General features: G+C 35.9%; 3 protein-coding genes, 1 long non-coding RNA gene and 1 other non-coding gene across 5 annotated transcripts; 3 read left to right on the forward strand and 2 right to left on the reverse strand.

Annotated features, from left to right (window-relative positions):
• Positions 1–4,326: 4,326 nt before the first annotated feature.
• LOC107961967 (probable xyloglucan endotransglucosylase/hydrolase protein 8) lies at positions 4,327–5,732 on the reverse strand. The gene is made up of 4 exons (XM_016898155.2): positions 5,441–5,732; positions 5,239–5,339; positions 4,954–5,156; positions 4,327–4,888 (listed from the first exon to the last, which is right to left on the reverse strand). The coding sequence occupies exons 1-4, from the start codon at positions 5,613–5,615 to the stop codon at positions 4,483–4,485; spliced, it is 885 nt and encodes a 294-aa protein (XP_016753644.1). The 5' UTR covers positions 5,616–5,732; the 3' UTR covers positions 4,327–4,482.
• Positions 5,733–6,700: 968 nt separating this feature from the next.
• Positions 6,701–6,780, forward strand: TRNAL-UAG (transfer RNA leucine (anticodon UAG)). The gene has a single exon. It is a non-coding gene; the product is annotated as a tRNA-Leu (tRNA).
• A 110-nt stretch (positions 6,781–6,890) lies between these two features.
• LOC107961968 (probable dolichyl-diphosphooligosaccharide--protein glycosyltransferase subunit 3B) lies at positions 6,891–8,269 on the forward strand. The gene has a single exon (XM_016898156.2). It carries the CDS (start codon positions 6,956–6,958, stop codon positions 8,075–8,077), a length of 1,122 nt encoding a protein of 373 aa, XP_016753645.1. The 5' UTR covers positions 6,891–6,955; the 3' UTR covers positions 8,078–8,269.
• A 1,266-nt stretch (positions 8,270–9,535) lies between these two features.
• LOC121230704 (uncharacterized) lies at positions 9,536–10,304 on the reverse strand. The gene is made up of 2 exons (XR_005928796.1): positions 10,150–10,304; positions 9,536–9,903 (listed from the first exon to the last, which is right to left on the reverse strand). It is a non-coding gene; the product is annotated as an uncharacterized lncRNA (long non-coding RNA).
• Positions 10,305–15,831: 5,527 nt separating this feature from the next.
• LOC121230540 (uncharacterized) lies at positions 15,832–23,593 on the forward strand. Its single transcript, XM_041115446.1, has 5 exons — positions 15,832–16,725; positions 16,888–17,422; positions 17,506–18,214; positions 18,571–18,706; positions 23,462–23,593. The coding sequence occupies exons 1-5, from the start codon at positions 15,832–15,834 to the stop codon at positions 23,591–23,593; spliced, it is 2,406 nt and encodes an 801-aa protein (XP_040971380.1).
• Positions 23,594–25,984: the final 2,391 nt, after the last annotated feature.

Raw genomic sequence — 25,984 nt, forward strand, 5'->3', positions numbered from 1 at the left:
AACTATAAACAAAAAAATTTCTCTTTGATTTATCAAACAAAGGCATAAAATTCTGAAACAAAATCAAAAACAATTTTGTTAAACGGCAGGATTAAATCTCGAAACAAAATAATATAATTAAATCAAAATAAAATCTATTAGACGACAGTAATAAATCCCGAAACAAAATTATTTGATTACGTCTTTGTTTGGAAACAAAACAATATCGAATAAAATCTTTTTAAACAACGGGAATAAATCCTAAAATAGATTTTATTTAATTTAATTCTAATTTAGAAACAAAATAAAATCAAATAAAATATTGTTAAACGGCAGGAATAAATCTTGAAATAGATTTTATTTAATTTAACTCTAATTTGGAAATAAAATGAAATCAAATAAAATCTTGTTAAACAGTAGGAATAAATCCCGAAACAAATTTAATTTAATTTAATTTCTCGTTTTTGACAACAAAATCAAAATGTAATAAATCCATTGAACGGCAGAAATAAATCCCGAAACAAATTTTATTTTAATTTTAATACTCGTTTTTTTGGAAATAAAATGAAAATTGGAATAAAATACATTAAACGGCGGGAGTAAATCTCGAAACAGATTTTATTTAACTTTAATTTCCCATTTGGAAATAAAATAAAAAATGAATAAAATCTGTTAAACAGCGGGAATAAATCTAGAAATGGATTTTATTTACTTTTAATTTGGAAACAAAATGGAATAAAATCTGTTAAACGGCGGGAATAAATCCTGAAACAAATTTTATATAGTTTTAATATTCGTTTGTAAATAAAAAAAATAGAGAAAAAAATATTTTGAATGGCGGGAAAAATCCCAAAACAGATTTATTTAATTTAAAAAATTTATTTTCAAAAAAAAATTTCACCTTGGTGTCTCATTTGTCTCGGGTTAGAAAATTGCAAAAATAATCATTTCTGTCTTAAGATTGTTGGACAAAACATGTTAGTGAACAAAATAAAATCAAATATAAATAAATATTTTTATATATAATGCAAAACATAAATAGAATAATTTATATTTAAGTTGTCAAATACGTAAATAAATAAAAATCATGACAAAAGTTGAAATCGAAAATAAGAATAGAGATTCATTAAACGTTGAGGCCTGTTTAACATAGTCTCTTTAAGAAAGATTCAGCCGCTCCTACCGTACTTGGAGAAACGTTGGTCGAATGTCTCCCATGATACAACAATACAATGATCAAAGCAGCAACACCTCTGCAACGATCAACGAACAAACGATGCTTTTTTTTTTGTCACTGGAACATTTGAAAAATACAGAGAAGAAAAGAAGAGTTTTGAGAGCAACATAAATTTGGTATGAGAGAGTACGAGAGTGTGTCTAATTCTACAAAATTCATAGTCTTATATAGGTATTGAAAATATTGAAAATTTGGAAATTTCCACAAAATCTGCCATTAATGAGCCAATAAATCAATTTGGTTAAAAATTAAATCAAAATTTTAATCAAATAAATAAGATAAATGTCCATATATAAACAGATTCTGTCTGTTGAGGAAAAATAATTTCGTGTTGGGCTACAATATTCGTATTTGTAGGCCCACTTTAAGCTTAACAGATCTAAATATTTCGCATCACTCACATCGTTCAAGGGTACCCCAACCCCATCAAGCTTGAACCTGCACTCCCCTTGTGTGTGAAACAAAGTTCTAAACTTAGTCATTCAATCATCCTTTAAGAAGATTCTCATATATAAACATATCTCACACTTAGTATTTAACCAATATGAGATCTAAGCCTTTATTTTTCCTCAACAAATATTTTCAAGTAGCTTACTTTGAGCATCAATTTCTCATTCATAACTCAACTATTTTGAGCATATAATATACCGTTATAAAGTTCTCATGGAGTAGAATATGAAACTATAATTTTATGATTTAACTTTCCACCTTTACCTACTGATAATATTCCTCAAAGTTTCCATAAAATGTAAATTTTCCCACAAAAAACCACCATTGAGATTGAATTTGTGTAAAATTTAGCCTTTGTCAAAGAAGTATAGTGGCTTTTTTACATATCACACCAAATGTAAGCGGAATTTTCTATCTATATTTTGGGTCAAACAAATCCTGCATGAATATTGTCATTTGAAAAATTCAGCAAAAAGGGCACAAATTGCACAATTACTACTAGCTTGTCACACCCTTAGCATTCCATAAACATATATATATACATATGAGAGAGGAATGGGGGCAATAACTAGCAAAACATGCCCCTTTTGAACAGCTTTCAACGACTTAGAAGGATTTAAAGCTTGAAGTTGTTATTGATTCTGTTATATTGCTCATAGAAAGAAATGAGAGAAATGTTAACAGACGTGACAATTTAACTTTTTACATTAAATAGGATGAGCCCATGATAACCATCAATCAAGAAATCAATTCCAACTTCTATTCTATTGAGAAATATTACACATAAAAAGAGAAGATTTGTGATAAAAAAAATTTTATCCCAAGCGATCCCTAAATGAAATCATGAAGTGACAACTGTACAAATCTATTGTCAACACTTCAGCCAATTCAATCTGAATAACTAACAACTAATGGTACAATCTTATCAAAATTAAAGGACAAAAATAATATTTTAGCATATTCAATGTATGTTAGAATTAACAAGGGCAGTTATACATCACAACTAGAATGACGTATTTGAAGGATATTTTCGGTTATTAAGGCATACTTTAAAGCAAGTTAGATGCAGTAGATTGACATTAAACATTAGTCTAGGACAATTTATGGCTTATGAAAGTGTTCGGTTAAAAAAAAATAAGGAATTTAAAAGGATTACAACTTATATGAATTGGGACTGAGACTTAGAAGCACATAAAAGTTTGATTCTATTGAGGTTTAGCCTCAAAAGAGAGCCACGTCAGAAAGGAAAGTAGCAGAGACTAGTGAGTAGTAGAAAAACCAGGACAAAACTTGTGATACCATTCTTGTGTCATGAACAATAACCTGAGATTACAGTAGTAAAATAAAGAGAAAAAATTGTGGAACAAAGATGTGTATAAGACAGGTTATATTTATCACTAGGTTAAATGCCTATTCAGTGGTGAGGGAAGAAAATGACTATGTAGCCTTTTCTCGAAATAGAGACCTATCCAACGTAAGCCGTAATAGGCCATTACAACCAACCAAATATTAGTTTGGTGGTGGGCCCACCAATTGGGCTATAATTCATTCCTATTCCACCCAACCAGACATGATATAAGAGTTTTAAAGACTGATACATGACTCCTCATTCCTTTTAGGTTTACTAAGTACTTAACATTTTTTTTTAGTTTAAAAAATAGTTAAATCTAAATTTGAGATTTCATTGTCACGCTTCAATTTCTGATGTAATTTGGTCCCTATAGTTTTATAATGTTACTAATTAGTCCAAATAGTTAATATCATTAATTTGTTGATTGAAATATTACGCGATTATATATAATTTGATGCTCTCATAGTCGTAGAGATGAATACATGTCTTTTTATTTCTTTTAGGTTTGCCTTTTTTTAAAAAAAAAATATTATAAACTTCAATTTTAACTTTTATACTATGCTGAAACTTGGGATTTAATTTATATACATTATTTTTGACATAATTTGATCTTCTACTTTTATAATGTCATTAGTTAGTCTAAATATTTAATTTTGTTAACTATTCCAATCAAAATATCGAAGTGAATTTTTCTTAGGAACACTGTTCAAATAATAAAAATTATTTTATAATGATGAATTCGAATTAATGTTTTTAAGGAAAAAATCTATATATACTTTTTAATGTTATTTTTCTTAGGACTACCATTTTTTTTTTAATTTCAAAATGTTACCTAAGTGAATTTAATAGAATAATTTTAATAGTGATAACAATTGAATCTAAATTTTTAAATTCAAAAGTAAAGTGTCTAAATTTCTGAAAACAAAAATAGGTTCAGGGTATATTTTAACCTTCAAATTTGTACTTAAATAAATAATCAATCTGATAGTAGTGAATATATATTACAAACTTCAGGTGTCTGCAAAACAAGCTGGGATTGCAAAGAAGGAATACATATGGTAGCAGACTGATCTTCATATGGTAGCCATTTTAGCTAAAAACTAACTGCTACAATAACAACTGATTGATACCAATGAGGGAAATTTGGTCGGCATATGTTTCTAAATCAATTTCTTCTTGTTTTTATATGTAATGCATACACACACACACGTACGTAAGTTTGCAAGGGAAACTCTGGGAAAAAAGATCGAGCACCAACACACTTTGCAATTATTTAATGAACAAAAATCATCAAACTCTGCTCTTGAAATTCTTCAAAATATATGAACTGTATTATTAAAAAATAGTGAACCAAATATAGATCTGGTCAAATATGCAAACTCATATCATAAGGACAATTGAATAAATTATATAAACATCCCATAAAATCGAAACAAAAATTTATCTTAATTGATGATATAGGATCCTATTCCCAGGGACTCAATGAACACTCTCCAGGCAATTTAGGATATCGTTCATTATCCTTGCAATAATCATAAATGACAAGGTTCCTCTGCACCCAAGCATAATCCATTTTCTGGGAATCAGATAAACGCCAAGCCTTGTACTGATCCCACCAGTTCTTGGTGGTGCTGGAAACACAGGCAGGGTAAGGGTCTTCCCATTGGCAACCCTCGACGCTGAAATCCTTGTAAGACGACACAAATGGGGCTCTTTCCCAGTCTGTTTTCTCCAACCCACCTCTCGTCGCCCATTCATCTGCGTTCCATATGCTGGAGAACAAATACATTGGCTTCTCACTGGGAAAGAAGTCGTTTTTCTCATCACCATTGTTTTTGAATACTCTTATGGGAACTTCATCCACAAAAAACCTGTTTTGCAATAATTCAGTAGGCATATATTCGGATACGAGTATAAGATATAATACGAGACTTACACAATTTGGTGGTTGTTCCATAGAATGGAATATGAATGAAACTCTTCAGTGGGGTCGAACCAAAGCATGTGCCTCATTTCACGGCCTCCAACACCATTTTTATACACGTTTGTCTGTATTAAATACGGTTGCCCTGTTCGATTCCCCAAGAACTCAAAATCCAGTTCATCTCGTTCTGGCCCTGCCCCGTTCTCAGAACACATCTGCACCACTCTTTAAACTTCAGCTATGGAAAACACAACTCTTATGTTACAAAATATTTAAACAACTGTCAGGAAAACATACATAGTAAGCTGTTACAACGCCAGCAGAGTCACCTCCGACCAACTTCAGTTTCATGCTAAACCACCCAAATCTGTATCTTTGCTTGGTTTGAAACCCGCAACCTAGAAGTAGATAGAAACAGATTAAAATCCTGGATTTGAAGCAAGTTATTAGAAGTTTAGAACCAAACACAACTGTTTAACGCAATCAAATTGTATCAAACCTGTTTCTTTGTCCAAGGAGAGGTACCAGGTCTGACCATCTTCAGAGGTCTTGAAATGATCTTCAGACCACATTATACTGAAGTTATCTTCGAAAGAAGTTTGTGAATCAGCTGCTTCAGATGAAGAGTAAAACGCAGATATTAGAAGTGCAATGAAGAGTACCCCTTTCTCCATTTTGTTGACCCAAAGTGTTGTTTTTGGAAGAAGAGGATGAGATCTCACTTCTCTGCTGGATCTTGAGATGGTAAATATACGAGTATTCGAATTTGGACACTTGATGTGAACATGTGTGAAGCGGCACACCAATAAACCAAGGTTTATTTTGGTCTATTAATGGATGAATGTACCAATATACCCATCCAAGAAATCATGCAAATTACAAAGTGAAGAAGGGTATTTTAGGGAAATGAAGTACGATAAATGATCCATGGAGAACATAAATGAAATGCCAGGCTGCCCTCCAATTAGGAATTGGCAGTATAAAGAAATGGAGAGTGGGTCCATTTCTTACATGTAAGAACTGTTGTGTTTGTCTTGAAAATAATCACAGAAAATCTTGGATTTCACCACTGGATTTGGCGGTCGGGACTCGGGACTAACAACCAGCTTAAACTTTGAATTAAAGCAAATTAATCTCACTTTAATCTTTAACTTTAGGTAAAAAAAGGACTTAGATTACAAATTAAAAACAAAATGTTCCTTTTTTAATAGTAAGCAATGAAAAGAAAGCAGAAAAAGCAGAGCTTGCTTTCTTGGTAAACATGACCAGACATGCTAATCTAAACCTTGTTATATAGTTGATTGGGAGAGGTGCTCAAGCACATGGCATTAGGGACCAATTTTAGGGGTCATAAGGTCCCACAACAAGCTGCATTTTTGATGGACTGAAAGTGAATGCCAAAAGTATGGATTTAATGAAGTAAGAAGATCATATGCAACTGTCCATGCCAAGTATGAAGACATTTCAACAAATTAATGCGATACTCCAAAAAAAATTGAAATACCTGATATATAACATCATTATTAAGTAAAAATGAAATTATTTAATCCATTAAAAATAAAAATTTTACCAAATTCTTGACTTGGAATAAGAAAAACACTGACTTTGCAAGTTGATTATGCACGTGAAAAACAGCTATTACTTCAACGCTCATCAGCTTATTGCTAGTTAGTTGTAGGTCCTAGGCTTCTAGCAGTCAAACTGGTGCCCTTTAACCATATACATAAATATGTTTTCTTTTAAATACGAGGCAACTAGAGACAGTTTGGCCGAGTGGTCTAAGGCGCCAGATTTAGGCTTTGGTCCGAAAGGGCGTGGGTTCAAATCCCACAGCTGTCAATTTTTCTTTTTGAGAGCTTAGAGCTGGCTCATATGATATTCTTTCGAAGTCCATTCAAACGAGCCCATTTTAAGCTGAACATGGACCCAAATGATCTTTCATCTGATGCGACGTCGTTAAGCCGGAACTCAAGGTCAAGTCAGTCAACGCGTCAAAGTCATCTTGTCCAGACGAATGTTAAAACTTAAAACCGGAGAAAAGTTAAGACCGAAGCTCTTTGTCGCCAATCCCCAAATCCGAAAGCTAAGCAAGGAAATGGCGATCCCTTCCAGTTCTGCTTATCTCTTCTTACTCTCCTTTTTCACCCTTTCTCTATTCCTTGCCATTTCCACTGCTGAATCTGAATCTGAATTAGAACTGGTGGCCGATCTCCGCGCCCTTCAGTCCGAATCCAAATCAGGAGTCATCCACTTAGATGACCGAACCATCGCCAAATTCTTAACCTCCCCCAAAACCCCTCGCCCTTACTCTATCCTCATCTTCTTCGACGCCACCCAACTCCACGATAAAACCGAACTCCACCTCCGCGAGCTCCGCCAAGAGTTCGCCCTCGTCGCCTCTTCGTTCATCACCAACCACAACAACTCCAACACCAAGCTCTTCTTCGCCGACATCGAGTTCCGGGAATCTCAATCTTCTTTCCACCTCTTCGGCGTCAACTCCCTTCCCCACATCCGCCTCGTCGGCCCCACCGCAAAATCGTTGAAAGATGAGTCGGAACAGATGGACCAGGGCGATTTTTCTCGATTGGCTGAGTCAATGGCCGAATTCGTTGAGTCCAGAACTAAACTCACCGTGGGTCCCATCCATCGTCCTCCTATTCTCTCGAAAACTCAAATGGGTCTGATCGTTGCCCTTTTGTTGATCTCTTCTCCGTTCATCGCTAAAAAGATCTTCGCCGGGGAAACCCTCTTGCACGATCCCAAGATTTGGCTTTCCGGCGCCGTTTTTATTTATTTTTTCAGCGTTTCAGGTGCAATGCATAATATAATAAGGAAAATGCCGATGTTTTTGGTGGATAGGAACGATCCCAACAAATTGATTTTCTTTTACCAAGGATCGGGGATGCAGCTTGGGGCGGAAGGATTCGCGGTGGGTTTTCTTTATACAATAGTGGGATTATTGCTAGCTTTCGTTACCCATTTGCTTGTTTATGTTAAGAACGCGAAAGCCAAGCGTGTGGCCATGGTTTTTGCGATTTGCGTTTCTTTTTGGGCGGTGCAGAAAGTGATTTTCTTGGACAATTGGAAGACTGGATATGGGATTCATGGATTCTGGCCTTCCAGTTGGAACTGAAGGCATCATCTTTTTTGTTTTTTTTTTTAGGCTGCTATAATTCGAACTATGGTTTCGATTCAGTTGGGAATTTGATATCAATTTTAGATGTTTTAATGTACTTTGGGCAAAATACTGAGCTTATAGAACGTTAATCTGTTATAAGTTGACATCCATGAAAAATCCATTTCCTAAAAGATTTTCTAATCTTAACTATAGTATTCCACATTTACGCATCCAGTTAGCCCTGTTTTTGGTGCTGCGTATGGTTCTAAATTTCTCAGAGATTCTTTGTTTTACATGTTTAGCTTTGATAATTTCTTTAGTTTATGAATGAAAGCTTATGCGCATAGGGTGTAATCTTGTGAAGGATTAAATTGGCTTCCCTTACTTAGTTCTCTATTTATACTTGTTCTACTTTTGTGCACCAATAATCTTGTAGGATTTCACATTGTAAGCTGCAAAGTGGTCGTGTGGAATATGAGAGTTATAGTTTAGGTTTGAAAAGGTTAATCATATAGGTATCTTCTTCATTTACTTTAGAACTATATTTAAGCCCTTTTGACGATGATGCTGAATCTGGCTTAAATCTTGGAGGCTTTTTGGGTTGGTAGCAGTTTGTTAGTATTGAGTTACATGATCCCTCTCAGACCAAGCTTTAATGGCTCAGTTAAGTTTAAGCTTTCCACACATTTTTACCTTTCCTGACTCTTGTTAGAGTTGTTTAGGTCTAAGTTCCCCAAGTTGGGCATCACATACCAAAATTTATGGTCTTGTCACGTCAGTAGCATGTTAAAACTTAAGGTGTTTGATGATTAGTAGTCTCATCTAGTTCTAGAGTGGTAAATATCCTTTCTGAGTGACTGCAGACTAACTCTGAAGGCCTTATTTTTTATGGCTTATGCTCCATGTAGCATATGATAATCCAAGAAACCGGTTTATGTTCCAGCAAACTGTTTAAGAGGAGCAGTAGGGAATTTTATGTAAAACTTGCTGACTATATTTCTTTTCCCATATTTATTTGTTTTGGGTTCATCCTGTTGTATCTAAGTTTTGGAAATCTTGATATTTCTATAGCTTGATAAACAAAACTTGAAGTTGTTTATATATAGTAAAACTAAAAGGAATAAGTTGTGTTAATTGTTGGTGTTAGTACTTCGTGTATGCCTGAAGTTCCCTGGGTTGTTCAAATTGGCTGGGCATTGGAAAATTTCTTGTTACTTCTTTGTCGATGCAACTGTTGATTTGTTTTCTTGCATGAAATGCGGTGGATTTTATATTTGAAGTTTTGCCTGTTGATCAAATCGGTCAACAGCATTTCATTTAGTGTTAAGGCTTTGAAAGGTGATAACTTGGTCAATAATCTTTTGAGTTGTTCTGGAGATCACTTAATGTTGCTCTCTGTTAAAGAGGGTGATCGTCTTTTGGTTCATATGTTAAAGAGGGTGATTATGAAGAAAGATTTTGTTAAGCATATTGTAATAACTCAAATTTGCCCGGTCCATAAAATAAATAAAAGACAAAAACAAAAAATAATAAAAGTCCTTTTACAAGTCCAAATTGATAGCCTATAGACATAGCCCAGCTTGAGCACTATCTATGGCCCATTTACAAGAGACACTAGTAGCCCACATACACCTAAAACCCTTAGCTCGAATACCCAAATTAGACCCAAATCAGCGAGGCCCAGGATGGCCCAATGCCTAAACCAAATCAGGAAACCCTAGGGTTTCCAGAAACATTTGCGCCGCAAGCCTGATCCCAATCGTCACGCCGAAGTCAGCAACCAGGCCTCATCTCGCGCCGTAATCAGCGTGCCAACCCCTCGTCACCGGATCTTCACTCGCCTGCAAAAGGAAAGAAACAACAAAGACAACGCAAATATAGCAGGAAATAAAGATTGTAAATATATTTTCAGTGGCTATAAAAGCCCGAATCAAAATGATGTAAATGGGGTTTTTTTTTTTGATACACACATATACAATCAAAGTACAGCAGTTTATCGAAGAAACAGAGGTGATTGGTTTTATCATTTTTTTTATTCAGAATATATACATATAAAAAGAAACTAAAAAGTAATAAAAGATTATTACCTCTCTATTCGCTGTAAAAAGCGAAACTTTTTCGAATTCCGACCGCCGTACATGGCAGAGTCGACGGTGGCTCGTGGGCGCGTGAGAGCCCGATGACGGAGGCTCGACGGAGCTCCGAGGGCCTGTTCTCTGTCCCCTTCAGAGCTTTCTTCAGTTTTTTTTTAAAAACAGGTTAAAAATGAATTTTTGGGGGCTAAATTTGGCTTTTATAGCCTCATAGAAACGGCGTCGTTTTGCTTAAAACGATAAGCTTCAAAACAGCGTCGTTTCAAAGCTCAGGATCCGCGTGTTGACCCGTGACCCGGATAGGATCCGCGTGTTTTCGTTTAAAGGGCAAATTTCCCAATTGATCCTTCCGCATTTTTAAAATTTATAATTTCATTTTATTTTTTATTTTAAATTGGCCCTAACCTTTTACATTCCCAATGGCCATTATAAAACCTATTCTGAGAACGACGTCGTTTTTGGGATTAGGGCTAATTGCCCAGTGAGTCCCTCAGATTTTAGTGAGCATTTCAATTAGGCCCAAATTTTTTTATGCATTTGTAATTAACCCTAGAATTTTTTAATTAAATTCAATTTTAATCCTTTTATATATATATTTAATTGATTTTAAATATTATATGTATTATTTATTTTTTTAAACACTAGTTATATGTAAAAATAGTATATATATTATTTATCATATTATATTATTATATATTTTATTTATAAATTTTATTATATGTTATATATTTTACTATATATATTATTCCTTACATTATTTTTATTTTATTATAAATTGTATATTATTTTATTATTCATTAATTACGTTTAATTTTAAAAATTTGAAAATTATTATTAAATAAATACGTGTATTATCAATATTTAGCACTTAGCGTGTAATATTCTTAAAATTATATTAAAATTTTGTTCCTATTTAACACATTATTATTTTTATAAATATATATTAAGTTATGATATCATATAGTATATATTAACCGTTTCTAAAAATCTCCTTTATTATTTAAATAAAGTTTTAAATATTTTTTACATATACCTCATTATTATTTATTTTTTTAAAATTGTATTTAGATTTTTTTATTTTTGTCTTATTATATATATGTTCGTAATTTGTTTATCTATTTTTGTATCATTTTGCATTATTTTAAATCTTATGAATTACTTGTTATTTTTATATTTATTGTTTTATATATTTGCATGAGATATTATTATATATTATGTAATTTATATTGTTATATTCATTATTCTCTATATTGTATTTTGCATGAAATGATAATGTATGTATAATTATGTCATTTATGATTATATATGCATAAAATGTTAAAATATGTATCATGTAGTTTAATTTACTCAATATTGATCTTTTGTAATATGTTAAATACATTATTGTTATGAAAAATTTATATTTCATTTAATCCAAAAGAATTTTAAAAAGATGAGGCATTGTTTTTTATATTTACGAATTCGGAAAGTAGTGCCCTAACATGTTGGGTTGCGATTTTCTGTTTGTCTAAATGTCTAAAGTATCCTTCTAAATAGATTTTGTAAGTCACGAGATGATTTCAATTACGAAAGTTTAAGAATATCATGTCCAATCATGCTGGATGTGATATTTGTACCCTTTTGGAGCGAAGGAATCTCGATTTTCAACTCAAATTATTATGGTTTTAAAAAGAGATCTTATTTCTAAATTCCATCAAACTTTTGACATTGAGATAAAACTATTCAATTTGGTACCAATTTTAGGCGCTGCAAGAGTGCTAATCCTTCCTCGTACCTAATCGACTCCCGAACCCGTTTTCTCACAATTTCGTAGACCAAAATGTTTTATAAGGTGATCCAATCACACTTAAAAAGGTTGGTGGCGACTCCCGTTTTCAAAATTCACATCTTTTAAAAAAAAGGTTTCGACAGCTTGGCGACTCCACTGGGGACAATAAGAGAGTCAAGCCAAGAAATTGATTATTTTCTGTCTTAATGTCGGAAGTTTGGAAAATTTTAAAAATATTGATCTTTTTACATGTGTTTGCTGCATATGTTTGTTATCTTGTTTCCGCACACATTGCATTTGCATGACCGCTGTGGTTGCACCCTTAAGTGGGAGTGAGAAGCTACACTTTCGCGAGGTTTTCACCTCCGTATGGGCTAGTGGATTGCTTCCAGGATACATCCGTACCTATGTCTTCGTGAGATTTTCATCTCCATATGGCCATAGGGAAATGTGTCCCCCTGAAACAAACTTGGTCCATATGAGCCTATAATGGGTGAGGACCAAGAAATCTGCTGGTTCAGGTACCCTCGCTTTAGAACTGAAACACATATAATGAACTTTAAGTGCTTACCCTAGGGAGTATAGTGATAACCTTTAGTAAGCTACCCTTATAAGTGCTTGTTTATTATACTTTTATATATGATACTGACTTATTTTATTTGGTTATCATTACATGTCACTCAACATCTAAAGGTATCGATTCACGGTTCGATTTCTAGATTAGAAAGTTTTGTAATGAGGAATGAATATCTAGATAAAGTGGAGGAGAACGCTTCTGCCTGCGCATGGTCAAAGAAAACCCAGTTAGAGAAAAGAGATAGTGTCACTGAAGGGTATACGTCAGAGTTGTGGGACTTCACTCGTATCAGTTCGACACAGAATGAGTTTCAAGAGTTGAAGGACATTTGGGCCCAATGGGATGACGAGGCTAAGCAGCTGTTCTACCAGAATTATGGAGATCTTCCCTATTTGCTAGACATCAAGGTGGATAAGCATCTGTTTCGAGCTATGGTACAGTTTTGGAACCCTGTTTATAGTTGTTTTACATTCGGAGAAGTAGACTTAGTACCTACTTTGGAGGAGTATACGACCTTGCTCCGCTGTCCAAAAATTCAAGGTAACAAAGCTTATGTTAGGGCTGCTAATCTCCCAACTTTCTTGAAGAAATTAGTGATGATTACAGGAGTGAGTGAATAGTGGGCCGTAGCTCGAATCCAACAAAAGGGTGATAGTAAATGCATTCCGTGGGCAAGTTTGAGGGATTTGACATTGGCACACCCAGATGTGAAGAGGAGGGTTGATGTCTTGGCCTTAAGTATGTATGGTTTGGTGATTTTCCCAAAAGATATGGGGCACATAGATGAGGCAGTTGCAAATTTATTCGATCAACTTAGTAAACAGAACACACCTATGCCTGCAATCCTAGCCGAGACGTTTAGATCCTTGAGTGCACGTCGGAGAGCTGGTAAAGGTAGATTTATTGGATGTGCACAGTTGTTGTTAGTATGGTTCCATAGTCACTTTTGGAAGGTTGATAAGATTCCTTGACAAGTGTTCTTTGAGGATTATTCTCCCTTAAGGGAAGCAGCAGCTACGCCGAGGAGGGACGACATTACAGAGGAAAGATGGATGGAAATACTTCAGAATCTCTGAGAGGAAGATGTAATGTGGAAAACCCCTTGGATGGCTCCTAATAAAGTCCTTTATCGTTGTGGAAGTTTTGATTGGGTACCTCTTTCTAGAATTTGGGGAGTTGTTGGTTATGCACCATTACTCGTCCTAAGGTAATACAAAGCGGGACAGTTTATACCGGCAACACAAGGGTTAGCTCAGAGTGATTTCTCATATAATGGGGATCATTATAAGAAGAAGATGCGAGAGATTTTCGAGGCTTGGAAGAAAATTTACTGTGTGAAGATTCTAACTGAAGGTCTGACGATGACCCTTGAGTACAAAGAGTGGTTTAGCAAGAGGATCAAAGATAACATCCCTAGGCCAAGTTTGGGGGCTGCCCGATCGATGGAGGAAAGTTTACGAGTGATTCCATCAGAGTTAGAAGTCATAAAGCAAGAGTTTGAAAGGAAGAATTTGGAGCTCGGGAGAAAGATAGAGAGGATTGAGGAGAAGAATGTACCTAAGCTTAGACATGACGTTCAGAAAATCGAGGTCTAAAAAATGAGGAAAGAAAAGAGGAAGATTGAGAAAGACCGGGTTGACTTGAAGACACAATATAAGAAGACACAGCTATCAATGAAGAGAGCTGGATTGGGCAAGTCTTCAGAACAATGGCAACAAGAGGTTCAAGAAGAAAGAGCCAAAGTCGAGTATTGGGAGAAGAAGTTCTGAGAGATGCAGACGCAGAATCAGGCCTTAGAGAAGGAGAATCAAGGATTAAAAGCTAAGGTGACTGAGCTTGAACGATCTCTTCATCATCATCAAAGTCGTAATTCTGCGGTCGAGTTAAAGAAAAGTCTGAACAAGATTGAGGAAATGAAGCACAATATTGAAAGGTTGGAAGCAGCATTGCAGAATTGTGAACTTCAGATTGAGCAGCTCGAGACAAGAGAGGGACACTGGAAGGGAGAGCTTCACCATTTTCAGGATCAAGTCAAAGATAGGGACTATCTCATGGGAGAAGCCATAGTCCAGATTCGAGAGGTTGCTGATCATCTGCAAGACCTGACAATGCAAGCTAATGTATTAAGTGCAAAGTATGAGTCAGTGTCAGATAGAGGTCAAGAGTTAGCTTTGTTATTGGATAGGGTTAAAACTCTAGGCCTGAGGGCGAATGCGTATTTGTAATCTGCTTTGTATAAAGATTTTTGTTTCTTAAATAACGTTTTCTAAAAGAAACTGAATCAGAATCGATATCTTTTGCATTCATGTACTTACATATCATCGCATCATATGCATTCGAATTTATAGAAAGACCCTAATTAAGTTAAAATTAACAAAGAGAGAGAGAGAAAAAGAGAAAGAGAGAAAGAGAGAGTGAGAGAAAGAGGAAACCTGGAAGCAACACATCCTTACGATACACGCACCAAGACAAAGAATATGGATCAAAGACTTGAGCAGATTCAGAAAGAAATACAAGAGCAATTGCAGGAACAATTGGCAAAAATCCAACATGAGATGAAAGATCAAATGTTGGAGGCCTAGAGGAATATGATGGCTGAAATGGCTCAGCTGCTGAAAGGGGCAACAGATAAAGGAAAGGCCCCTATGACTATCACTGAAGAGGATAATGAGGATCATCCTTCGGGTTTTACTCCACCCTATATACAAACTCAACCTGAGGCATATCCCCGAAGGCTGTCCATCACGATAAGGCCTCAACATGGGCAAGTTGATGCTATAATACCTATGAACTTTCAAACTGGCTCGGGATTCAACCCAGGAGAGAACTCTACCAATCCAACCATCCCTAATTTAGATGTAGCTGAAAGGAAAGAGATGAGGCTCGAATCATCAAGGCAATTAGAGGAACGTTGTAGATGGTTAGAGGAGAAATTTAAGGTATTGGAAAACACTGATAATCGTCAGGGAATTGATGCCAAGGATTTGAGTTTGGTCCTAGATTTGGTGCTTCCCTATAAGTTCAAAATGCCAGAATTTGAAAAGTACAATGGGACTACTTGCCCTGAGGCCCATATTACCATGTTCTGTAGGCGGATGACTGGCTATGTAAACAATGATCAATTATTCATCCATTGTTTTTAGGATAGTTTAGTTGGGGTAGCGGCTAGATGGTATAATCAATTGAGTCGCGTAAGGATCGGTTCTTGGAGAGACTTAGCGCAAGCCTTTATGCAGCAATATAATCATGTGACTGACATGACTCCTGATAGAATCACTTTGTAGAACATGGAAAAGAATCCTAATGAGAGCTTTAGGCAATATGCACAGAGATGGAGAGAGGTTGCCATGTTCAACCACTGTTCTTGGAGAAAGAAACTACCATGCTATTCATTAACACCTTGAAGTCCCCATTCATTACTCATATGATTAGAAGTACCACCAAGAGCTTTGTTGATATGGTTATGGAAGGGGAAATGATTGAGAATGCCATAAGGGGTGGCAAGATAGAGGGGGAAACTGCTAAAAGATCAGCCCAAAAAAGGAAAGATAATGAGGTGAACAATACGAGTAGTTATAATTCAAAAGTGATTACGGTTAGTCAGCCCAGAGCAACTACAGTTGGGCAACAAGATTCCCAAAAGCAGAGATCTGGTTCGAGACAAAATTCTGAGAAGGTCTCATTTACGCCTATCCCAATGATGTATCGGGAGCATTATCAAAGTCTATTTAATACGCATGCAATAACTCCTTTTCATTTGAAACCACTGCAACCCCCATATCCCAAATGGTACGATGCAAATGCCAAATGTAAATACTATGCAGGGATATCAAGGCATTCAATCAAAAATTGTATTGGCTTTAAAAAAGCAGTGGAAAGACTGATCAAGATGAGGGTCGTAAAATTTGACGACACCCCTAGTATAGAGAACCCGTTGCCAAACCATGGTGATCAAGGGGTAAACGCAATTGGGGACACTGGTATGAGAAGGATTAAAGAAGACGTGGATGAGGTAAGAATGCCTATGAAAGTAATCTGGGAAGAAATGGTGAAAAGAGAAATGATAATCTTTGAAGAGGGAAATAAAGGAGCGAGGGACTACTGCGAGTTTCATGCAGAAAAGGGACACGAGATCCAAGAATGTGACGAGTTTAAGGCTTTGGTACAAAGCCTTATGAATAATAAGGAGTTGAAATTTTATGAAGCTTGCCCAGATGAGGGTCATGTATGTGCATTGGAAGGTGAACTAAAGAATTAAAGAATCAACCGGCCAAGGATCATTATTTCTATACCAAAGAATAATGAAGTTGAGACAAAAATAGTGCCGAAAGTCATAATTCACAAACTCGTTTCCTTTCCTTATAAAGATAACAAGAGGGTACCCTAGAATTATGACTGCAATGTGACAATACCGGAGAGAGAAGATATAGTTAGTACTTCTAAGGAGGCTCAAGTTGAAGGATCCTACACACGTACTGGGAAGCGTTATGATACAAACGGCATCAGAGTTGAGCCTACGAAAGTGAAAGCCTTTGACGTGGAGAAGGAGAATAGGGCCGAGGTACTTGTTAATGAATCAGTAAAGGAAGAAGAAGCTAGAGAGTTTCTAAAATTCCTGAAACACAGTGAGTATAGCGTGGTTAAACAATTGCGCAAACAACCAGCTCGTATATTGGTGTTGGCTTTGCTTCTGAGTTCAGAGGTACATCGTGAGGCATTAATAAAGGTGCTCAACGAGACTTACGTTACTAATAATATATCCGTCAACAAGTTGGATCAATTGGTTAGTAACGTAAGCGCTGACAACTTTATTTATTTTAATGATGATGAAATCCCACCTAGTGGCATGGGATCAGCTAAAGCTTTGCACATCACCACTCGCTGCAAAGGATATACATTGCCGAGTGTGCTTATTGATAATGGTCAGCTTTAAATGTCCTGCCATTGTCCACATTGAACAGATTGTCCATAGACAGTTCTCACATGAAAACATGCCATAATGTAGTGAGGGCATTTGATGGCACAGAAAGAAATGTCATGGGAAGAATTGATATCCCTTTGCTGATTGGGCCAAACGTGTATGAGGTAGACTTTTTAGTGATGAACATCAAGCCCTCTTATAATTTCTTGTTAGGGAGTCCTTGGATACATTCGGCAGGAGCGGTACCCTCATCTTTGCACCAGAAATTGAAGCTAGTAACAGACGGACGACTAGTCACCATAAATGTAAAGGAAGGCATCATAGCAACAGTCGCCAGTAACGCACCCTATGTAGAGGCAAATGAGGAGGCTGTTGAGTGTTCTTTTCGCTCCTTAGAATTCGTCAATACAACATTTATTTTAGAGGGGAATGAGGTGACGGTGCCTAGGATATCCAGAACTACAAGAATGGGTTTGCAGATAACAGTGGGAAAAGGAGCCTTGCCAGGAAAAGAATTGGGAAGATATCTCCAAAGAGGGATTCAAGTTCTAGAACTAAGGGAGAAAAGAGACCGTTTTGGCTTGGGTTTCAAGCCAGATCAAAAGCAGAGGAGGAATGAAATAGAGAATCATCAAGAAAGAAGAAGGGCGCATTTAAGTGGAAGAGAAGTAGAGTGGGAACTGATGACGTTCCCTCATATATCCCAAACCTTTATATCAGGAGGGATAATTCACCCTGAGAGAGGGATGCTCGAAAAAGGAAATTATCACATCAATGCTGTACATAATGAAGAGTCTGAACGAAGAAACCTTGAGGGCATTCGTCCTTATGAATCGGGAAGCTCTTTAAACAATTGGACTGCAGAAGAACTTCCTGTAGTTTTTAAAGATTTTTCAGAGTAATTTTCAGAACACTCTTGTTGCTCTAGAGCCTAGAAGTAATAAGATTTCATTTGTAAAATGGGCTCATGTTTGGATATTTGCATTTCAATAAAACACGACTTTTGTTATCAATCTGAGTGAATATTCTTTTATACCGATCAATATTCTTTTGACCTTTTTAAATTCTTTCAAATTTTTCATTTTATACATAACACATAAATAAACATTCTTAAAATTCATTCTTTGTACATTCTTTCGTACCCCGCAGGTCCCTAGATATCAATGACATGAGCACTGATACTACAAATCCTGAATTCTCTTTTGAGCAAGACATGTGTTTAGAAGAACCTCAGAATTTTGAAGATGACAGGGATTGTGATGTGTCTCCAGATCTGTTGAGAATGGTGAAACAAGAGGAGAAACAAATCCTACCCTGTGAGAAAGAGGCAATAGAGAATGTAGTCTTGGAGGAAGGAAAATAGGTGAAAATAGGGACACATATTGCAAAGGAAACTAGACAAGATCTTGTTGAGCTACTACATGAATTCAAAGATATCTTTGCATGGTCATATGAGGATATGCCGGGGTTAAATATTGATATCGTGGTACATCGCCTCCCCATAAGATAAGATTGCAAGCCAGTCCAACAAAAATTACGAAGGATGAGGCCTGATATTATACTAAAAATAAAAGATGAAGTCAAGAAGCAGTTTGATGCTGGATTCCTACAAGAAGTTAAGTATTCAGAATGGGTGGCTAACATTGTGCCTGTCCCTAAGAAAGATGGGAAGGTACAAATGTGTGTTGATTACAGAGATCTAAACAAAGCTAGCCCAAAAGACAACTTTCCTTTACCGCACATCGACACTTTGGTGGAAAATACAGCGGGATATTCGTTGTTTTCTTTTATGGATGGCTTCTCAGGGTATAATCAGATAAAGATGCATCCTGAGGACATGAATAAAACCACATTTATAACATTGTGGGGCACCTTTTGTTACAAGGTAATGCCCTTCGGGCTGAAGAATGCAGGGGCAACATACCAAAGGGCTATGGTGACCTTATTTCATGATATGATGCATGAGGAGATTGAGGTGTATGTTGATGACATGATTGCTAAATCTCGAACAGATACGGAGCATATTGAAGTCTTGAGGAAGTTGTTCCTGAGATTGAGGAAGTTTCAGTTGAAGCTTAATCCGAAAAAGTACATCTTCGGAGCTAGGTCGGGGAAGTTATTGGGCTTTGTGGTCAGCGAAAAGGGAATAGAAGTTGACTCAGACAAGGTTAGAGCCATACGAGAATTGCCTCCACCACGTACTCAGAAGGAAGTTCGGGGTTTTCTTGGAAGATTGAATTATATCGCTCGATTCATTTAACAATTAACCGAGAAATGTGATCCTATATTTCGCCTCCTTAGAAAACACAACCAAGGTACTTGGGATGAGGAATTCCAGAATGCTTTTGATAAGGTTAAACAATACTTGTTAAACGCTCCAGTGTTATCTCCGCCTAGTCCAGATAGACCATTAATTTTGTACTTATCAGTGTTTAGTAATTCTATGGGGTGTGTGCTTGGTCAACGTGACGAGTCAGGAAGAAAAGAGAATGCGATATATTACCTCAGTAAGAAATTTACAGAGTGTGAGATGAGATATTCGCCAATTGAGAAGTTGTGTTGTGCTTTAATCTGGACGACTCGAAGGTTGAGGCAATATATGCTATATCATACGACTTGGCTAATTTCGAAACTTAATCCATTAAAGTACATGATGGAGTCAACAGCCCTAAATGGAAGAATGGCAAGGTGGCAAGTACTCCTTTCAAAGTTTGATATAGTCTATGGGAGTCAAAAGGCTATAAAAGGGAGCGTGATAGCAGAATTTCTGGCTAGCAGAGCTCTAGAAGATTATGAGCCATTGAGCTTTGATTTCCCTAATGAGGAGTTGATGTATGTGGCAACTATTGAAGAACATCTATGGAAGCTGAACTTTGATGGCGCATCCAACGCGGTAGGAAATGGAATTGGGGCAGTCTTGGTATCCCCAAATGGTGATCATTATCCATTTACATGTAAATTGGATTTTGACTTCACAAACAATATGGCTAAGTATGAAGCATGCATCATGGGGATTCGAGCGGCCAAAGAGCAGAAAATTAGAACCTTGGAAGTATATGGAGACTTTGCGTTGGTAATTTATCAGCTTAGGGGTGAATGGGAGACAAGGGACCCCAAATTGATTCATTATTGAAAGGTAGTTTTGGAGTTACTTGAGGAGTTTGATAACATCACCTTCAATTATCTCCCACGAGACGAAAATCAGATGGCAGATGCTTTAGCAACACTGGTTTACATGATTAAAGCAAATAAAAAAGAGGGTGTTAGACCAATTCAGATGAGTATTTCTGAGGTTCCAGCCCATTGCTGTAACATCGAAGAAGAGGAAAAGGATGACCATCCTTGGTGTCAAGATATATTACGATATGTGAGAAATCGTGAATATCCTGAGTAGGCAACTGAGAATGATAAAAGAACTTTGAGGAGGTCAGCCTGCGAGTATGTACTAGATGGGGACATCCTTTATAAAAGAAGGAAAGATCAAGTAGTTTTGAGATGCGTCGATGCTGTAGAAGCTAGACTAATCTTGGAAGAAGTACATAAAGGCGTTTGTGGGACACATGCTAATGGCTTTACAATGGCAAGGCAGATCATGAGGTTTGGATACTATTGGTCTACTATGGAAGGAGATTGTATCAGCTATGCCAAGAAATGCCATAAATGCCAGATATATGGGGACAAGATTCATGTACCACCTTCACCCTTACATGTTATGACTTCTCCATGGCTCTTTTCTATGTGGGGCATGGACGTCATTAGGCTAATATCACCAAAAGCCTCGAATGGGCATCGTTTCATTTTTGTGGTCATCGATTACTTCACGAAATGGGTAGAAGCAGCTTCATATGCTAGTGTAACCAAGTCGGCAGTAAGTCGATTCTTGAAAAAGGAGATCATTTGTCGGTATGGAATGCTTGAAAGGATCATATCGGACAATACGTTGAATTTGAATAACAGCACGATAGCGGAAGTTTGCAACCAATTCAAGATTAAACATCATAATTCATCTCCATATCGCCCAAAAATAAATGGGGCAGTGGAAGCTGCCAACAAAAACATCAAGAAGATAGTAGGGAAAATGACTGAAACCTATAGAAATTGGCATGAGAAATTACCATTTGCACTCTTAGCCTATCGAACGTCCATCAGAACCTCTACCGGGGCAACTCCTTTCTCGTTGGTTTATGGGATGGAGGCAGTGTTACCCATTGAAGTGGAAATACCTTCTCTTCGAATTTTGTCAGAGATAAAGCTGGATGAAGCAGAATGGATTCAATCGCGGTATGACCAATTGAACTTGATTGAAGAAAAGAGGATAAGGGCTATTCGTCATGGTCAGATGTATCAGAAGCGAATGACGCGAGCTTATGACAAGAAAGTTCGTCCAAGAGAATTTCACGAAGGGGACCTTGTGCTGAAAAAGATTCTTCCCATACAGAAGGACTTTAGAGGAAAATGGATACCGAATTAGGAAGGGCCGTATGTTGTGAAAAAGGCTTTTTCTGGTGGTGCTCTGATTTTGACAGAAATGGATGGGAAGAGTTTACCCAATCCATTGAATTCAGACTCAGTCAAGAAGTACTTTGTCTAAAGAGAAGGGAAGCCAAGGTGAAAACCCACAAAGGGCGCTTTGAGACTTCTAAAAAAAAACATGGAGAGGCCAAGGTGAAAACCCGCAAATGGCGCCTTGAGACCAAAGAGAGTTTTTGAGTTGAAAACCCAAAAAGGCTGCTCAAATTTTGAAAAGCATGCAGTGACCTTGCTATACCAGATTTGACAAGAAGTGGAGTGTGTTACATACCGGGGCATCAACAAAGCACTTTGGATCTTCTAAACACATGTTAAACTCAAAACAGTCTTCATGGAATTTGTATGCAGAAGCCCAAGCTGTGATATGTTGGACATCTGATTTTTTTCCTGTTTACTATCTTTGGATTCTTTTTCTCCTCAAAGATATGTTTTCAGGTTAACTTCCTGTTGTATTCTGATGATTTATCTAACTATTCTCAAGATCAAATTATTTGTCTTCCATTATTCATAAAGTGTGTTGCATTGAAATAATGATTGATGAACTAAATATTTTTACAAACGAAGTTTTGCATATTACTCTGGAAATCTCTAGAGAATACGAGAAACTAAAACAAAACAATTGTTTGAAGAATTCCTGTAAGTGAGGGACGGAGGAACTCGAGGAAATTTCTTCTTCAATTCAAAGGATAATTGGATAACTCAAATGATTCGATCCTAAGGAAGGATCATTTTACAAACACCTCTAGCAGGTCGTAACATTCGAGGAATGGTACAAAAGGACCAAATTGATTCAAAGTATATGAGCAGAGTACGATTGGTACTTCGAATGAAATTTTGATTGAATGAATAAGTGATGACATCCGAAATAGGAATCATTTTCATTTTGCATCATAATATGTCTAATTAGGAGTATTTGATTCATTTCGATCATAGCATCCTAATCACTAGGCATAAGCACATACCCATTCTACAGGTTATATCTTCTAGAAGGTAGATTTGGTGTCTCTGTTATTGACAGGGAGCGGATCAAAGATAGTAGATTTGGCGTCTCTGTATCGACGGAGAGCAGATCGAAGATAGCAGATGTGGCATCTCTGTATTGACAGAGAGCTGATCGAAGATAGCAGATTTGGCATCTCTGTATTGACAGAGAGTAGATCGAAGATAGTAGATTTGGCGTCTCTATATTGACAGAGGGCAGGTCGAAGATAGCTGATTTGGCTTCTCTGTATTGACAGAGGGCAGATCGAAGATAGCAGATTTGGCGTCTCTGTATCGACGGGGAGCAGATCAAAGATAGCAGATTTGGCGTCTCTGTATTGACAGAGGATAGCAGATTTGACGATTCTGTATTAACAGAGAGCAGATCGAAGATAGCAGATTTGGCATCTCTATATTGATAGAGAGCAGATCGAAGATAGCAGATTTGGCGTCTTTGTATTGACAGAGGGCAGATCGAAGATGACAGATTTGGCGTCTCTGTATTGACAGAGTAGATCGAATATGACAGATTTGGCGTCTCTATATTGACAGAGGACAGATCAAAGATGACAGATTTGGTGTCTCTGTACTTGCCGGGATGCAAATCAAAGATATCAACATGGCGTCTCTGAGTTTGCAAGGAGCAAAACGGAGACCGTGAAGTCAAGATCTGATAAGACCGGGTAAATTTGGTCCTTTTATAGTCTTTGCTCTATTCCTATTACACAAGTAATGAGCAAAGAGGGGCAGCTGTAATAACTCAAATTTGCCCGGTCCGTAAAATAAATAAAAGACAAAAACAAAAAATAATAAAAGTCCTTTTACAAGTCCAAATTGATAGCCTATATACATAGCCCAGTTTGAGCACTATCTATGGCCCATTTGCAAGAGACACCGGTAGCCCACATACACTAAAACCCTTAGCCCGAATACCCAAATTAGACCTAAATCAGCGAGGCCCAGGATGGCCCAATGCCTAAACCAAATCAGGAAACCCTAGGGTTTCCAGAAACATTTGCGCCGCAAGCCTGATCCCAATCGTCAAGCCGAAGTCAACGACCAGGCCTCATCTCGCGCCGTAATCAGCGTGCCAACCCCTCATCACCGGATCTTCACTCTCCTGCAAAAGGAAAGAAACAACAGAGACAACGCAAATATAGCAGGAAATAAAGATTGTAAATATATTTTCAGTGGCTATAAAAGCCCGAATCAAAATGATGTAAAGGGGGTTTTTTTTATACACACATATACAATCAAAATACAGCAGTTTATCGAAGAAACAGAGGTGATTGGTTTTATCCTTTTTCTTTTATTCAGAATATATACATATAAAAAGAAACTAAGAAGTAATAAAAGATTATTACCTCTTTATTCGCTGTAAAAAGCAAAACTTTTTTGAATTCCGACCGCCATACATGGCGGCGTCGGTGGTGGTACGTGGGCGCGTGGGAGCCCGATGACGGAGGCTCGACGGAGCTCCGAGGGGCCTGCTCTCCGTCCCTTTCAGAGTCTCCGAGGGCTTGCTTTCCGTCCCCTTTAGAGCTTTCTTCAGTTTTTTTAAAAACAGGTTAAAAATGAATTTTTGGGGGCTAAATTTGGCTTTTATAGCCTCATAGAAACGGCGTCGTTTTGCTTAAAACGATAAGCTTCAAAACAGCGTCGTTTCAAAGCTCAGGATTCGCGTGTTGACTCGTGACCCGGATAGGATCCGTGTGTTTTCGTTTAAAGGGCAAATTGCCCAATTGATCTTTTCGTATTTTTAAAATTTATAATTTCATTTTATTTTTTATTTTAAATTTGCCCTAACCTTTTACATTTATTTCAATTTAGTCCCAGTGGCCATTATAAAACCTATTTTGAGAACAACTTCGCTTTTGGGATTAGGGCTAATTGCCCAGTGAGTCCCTCAGATTTTAGTGAGCATTTCAGTTAAGCCCTAATTTTTTTATGCATTTGTAATTAACCCTAGATTTTTTTAATTAAATTCAATTTTAATCCTTTTTTATATATATATTTAATTTATTTTAAATACTATATGTATTATTTATTTTTTTAAACACTAGTTATATGTAAAAATAGTATATATATTATTTATCATATTATATTATTATATATTTTATTTATATATTTTATTATATGTTATATATTTTACTATATATATTATTCCTTACATTATTTTTATTTTATTATAAATTATATATTATTTTATTATTCATTAATTAAGTATAATTTTAAAAATTTGTAAATTATTATTAAATAAATACGTGTATTATCAATATTTAGCACTTAGCGTGTAATATTCTTAAAATTATATTAAAATTTAGTTCCTATTTAACTCATTATTATTTTTATAAATATATATTAAGTTATGATATCATATAGTATATATTAACCGTTTCTAAAAATCTCCTTTATTATTTATATAAAGTTTTAAATATTTTTTATATACACCTCATTATTATTTATTTTTTTAAAATTGTATTTAGATTTTTTTATTTTTGTCTTATTTTATATATATGTTCGTAATTTGTTTATCTATTTTTGCATCATTTTGCATTATTTTAAATCTTATGAATTACTTGTTATTTTTATATTTATTGTTTTATATATTTGCATGAGATATTATTATATATTATGTAATTTATATTGTTATATTCATTATACTCTATATTGTATTTTGCATGAAATGATAATGTATGTATAATTATGTCATTTATGATTATATATGCATAAAATGTTAAAATATGTATCATGTAGTTTAATTTACTCAATATTGATCTTTTGTAATATGTTAAATACATTATTGTTATGAAAAATTTATATTTCATTTAATCCAAAAGAATTTTAAAAAGATGAGGCAATGTTTTTGATATTTAGGAATTCGGAAAGTAGTGCCCTAACATGTTGGGTTGCGATTTTCTGTTTGTCTAAATGTCTAAAGTATCCTTCTAAATAGATTTTGTAAGTCACGAGATGATTTCAATTACGAAAGTTTAAGAATATCATGTCCAATCTTGCTGGATGTGATATTTGTACCCTTTTGGAGCGAAGG

The sequence above is a fragment of the Gossypium hirsutum genome, chromosome A06, assembly GCF_007990345.1.
Source record: "Gossypium hirsutum isolate 1008001.06 chromosome A06, Gossypium_hirsutum_v2.1, whole genome shotgun sequence".
In the NCBI taxonomy this organism is placed as follows: domain Eukaryota; kingdom Viridiplantae; phylum Streptophyta; class Magnoliopsida; order Malvales; family Malvaceae; genus Gossypium; species Gossypium hirsutum.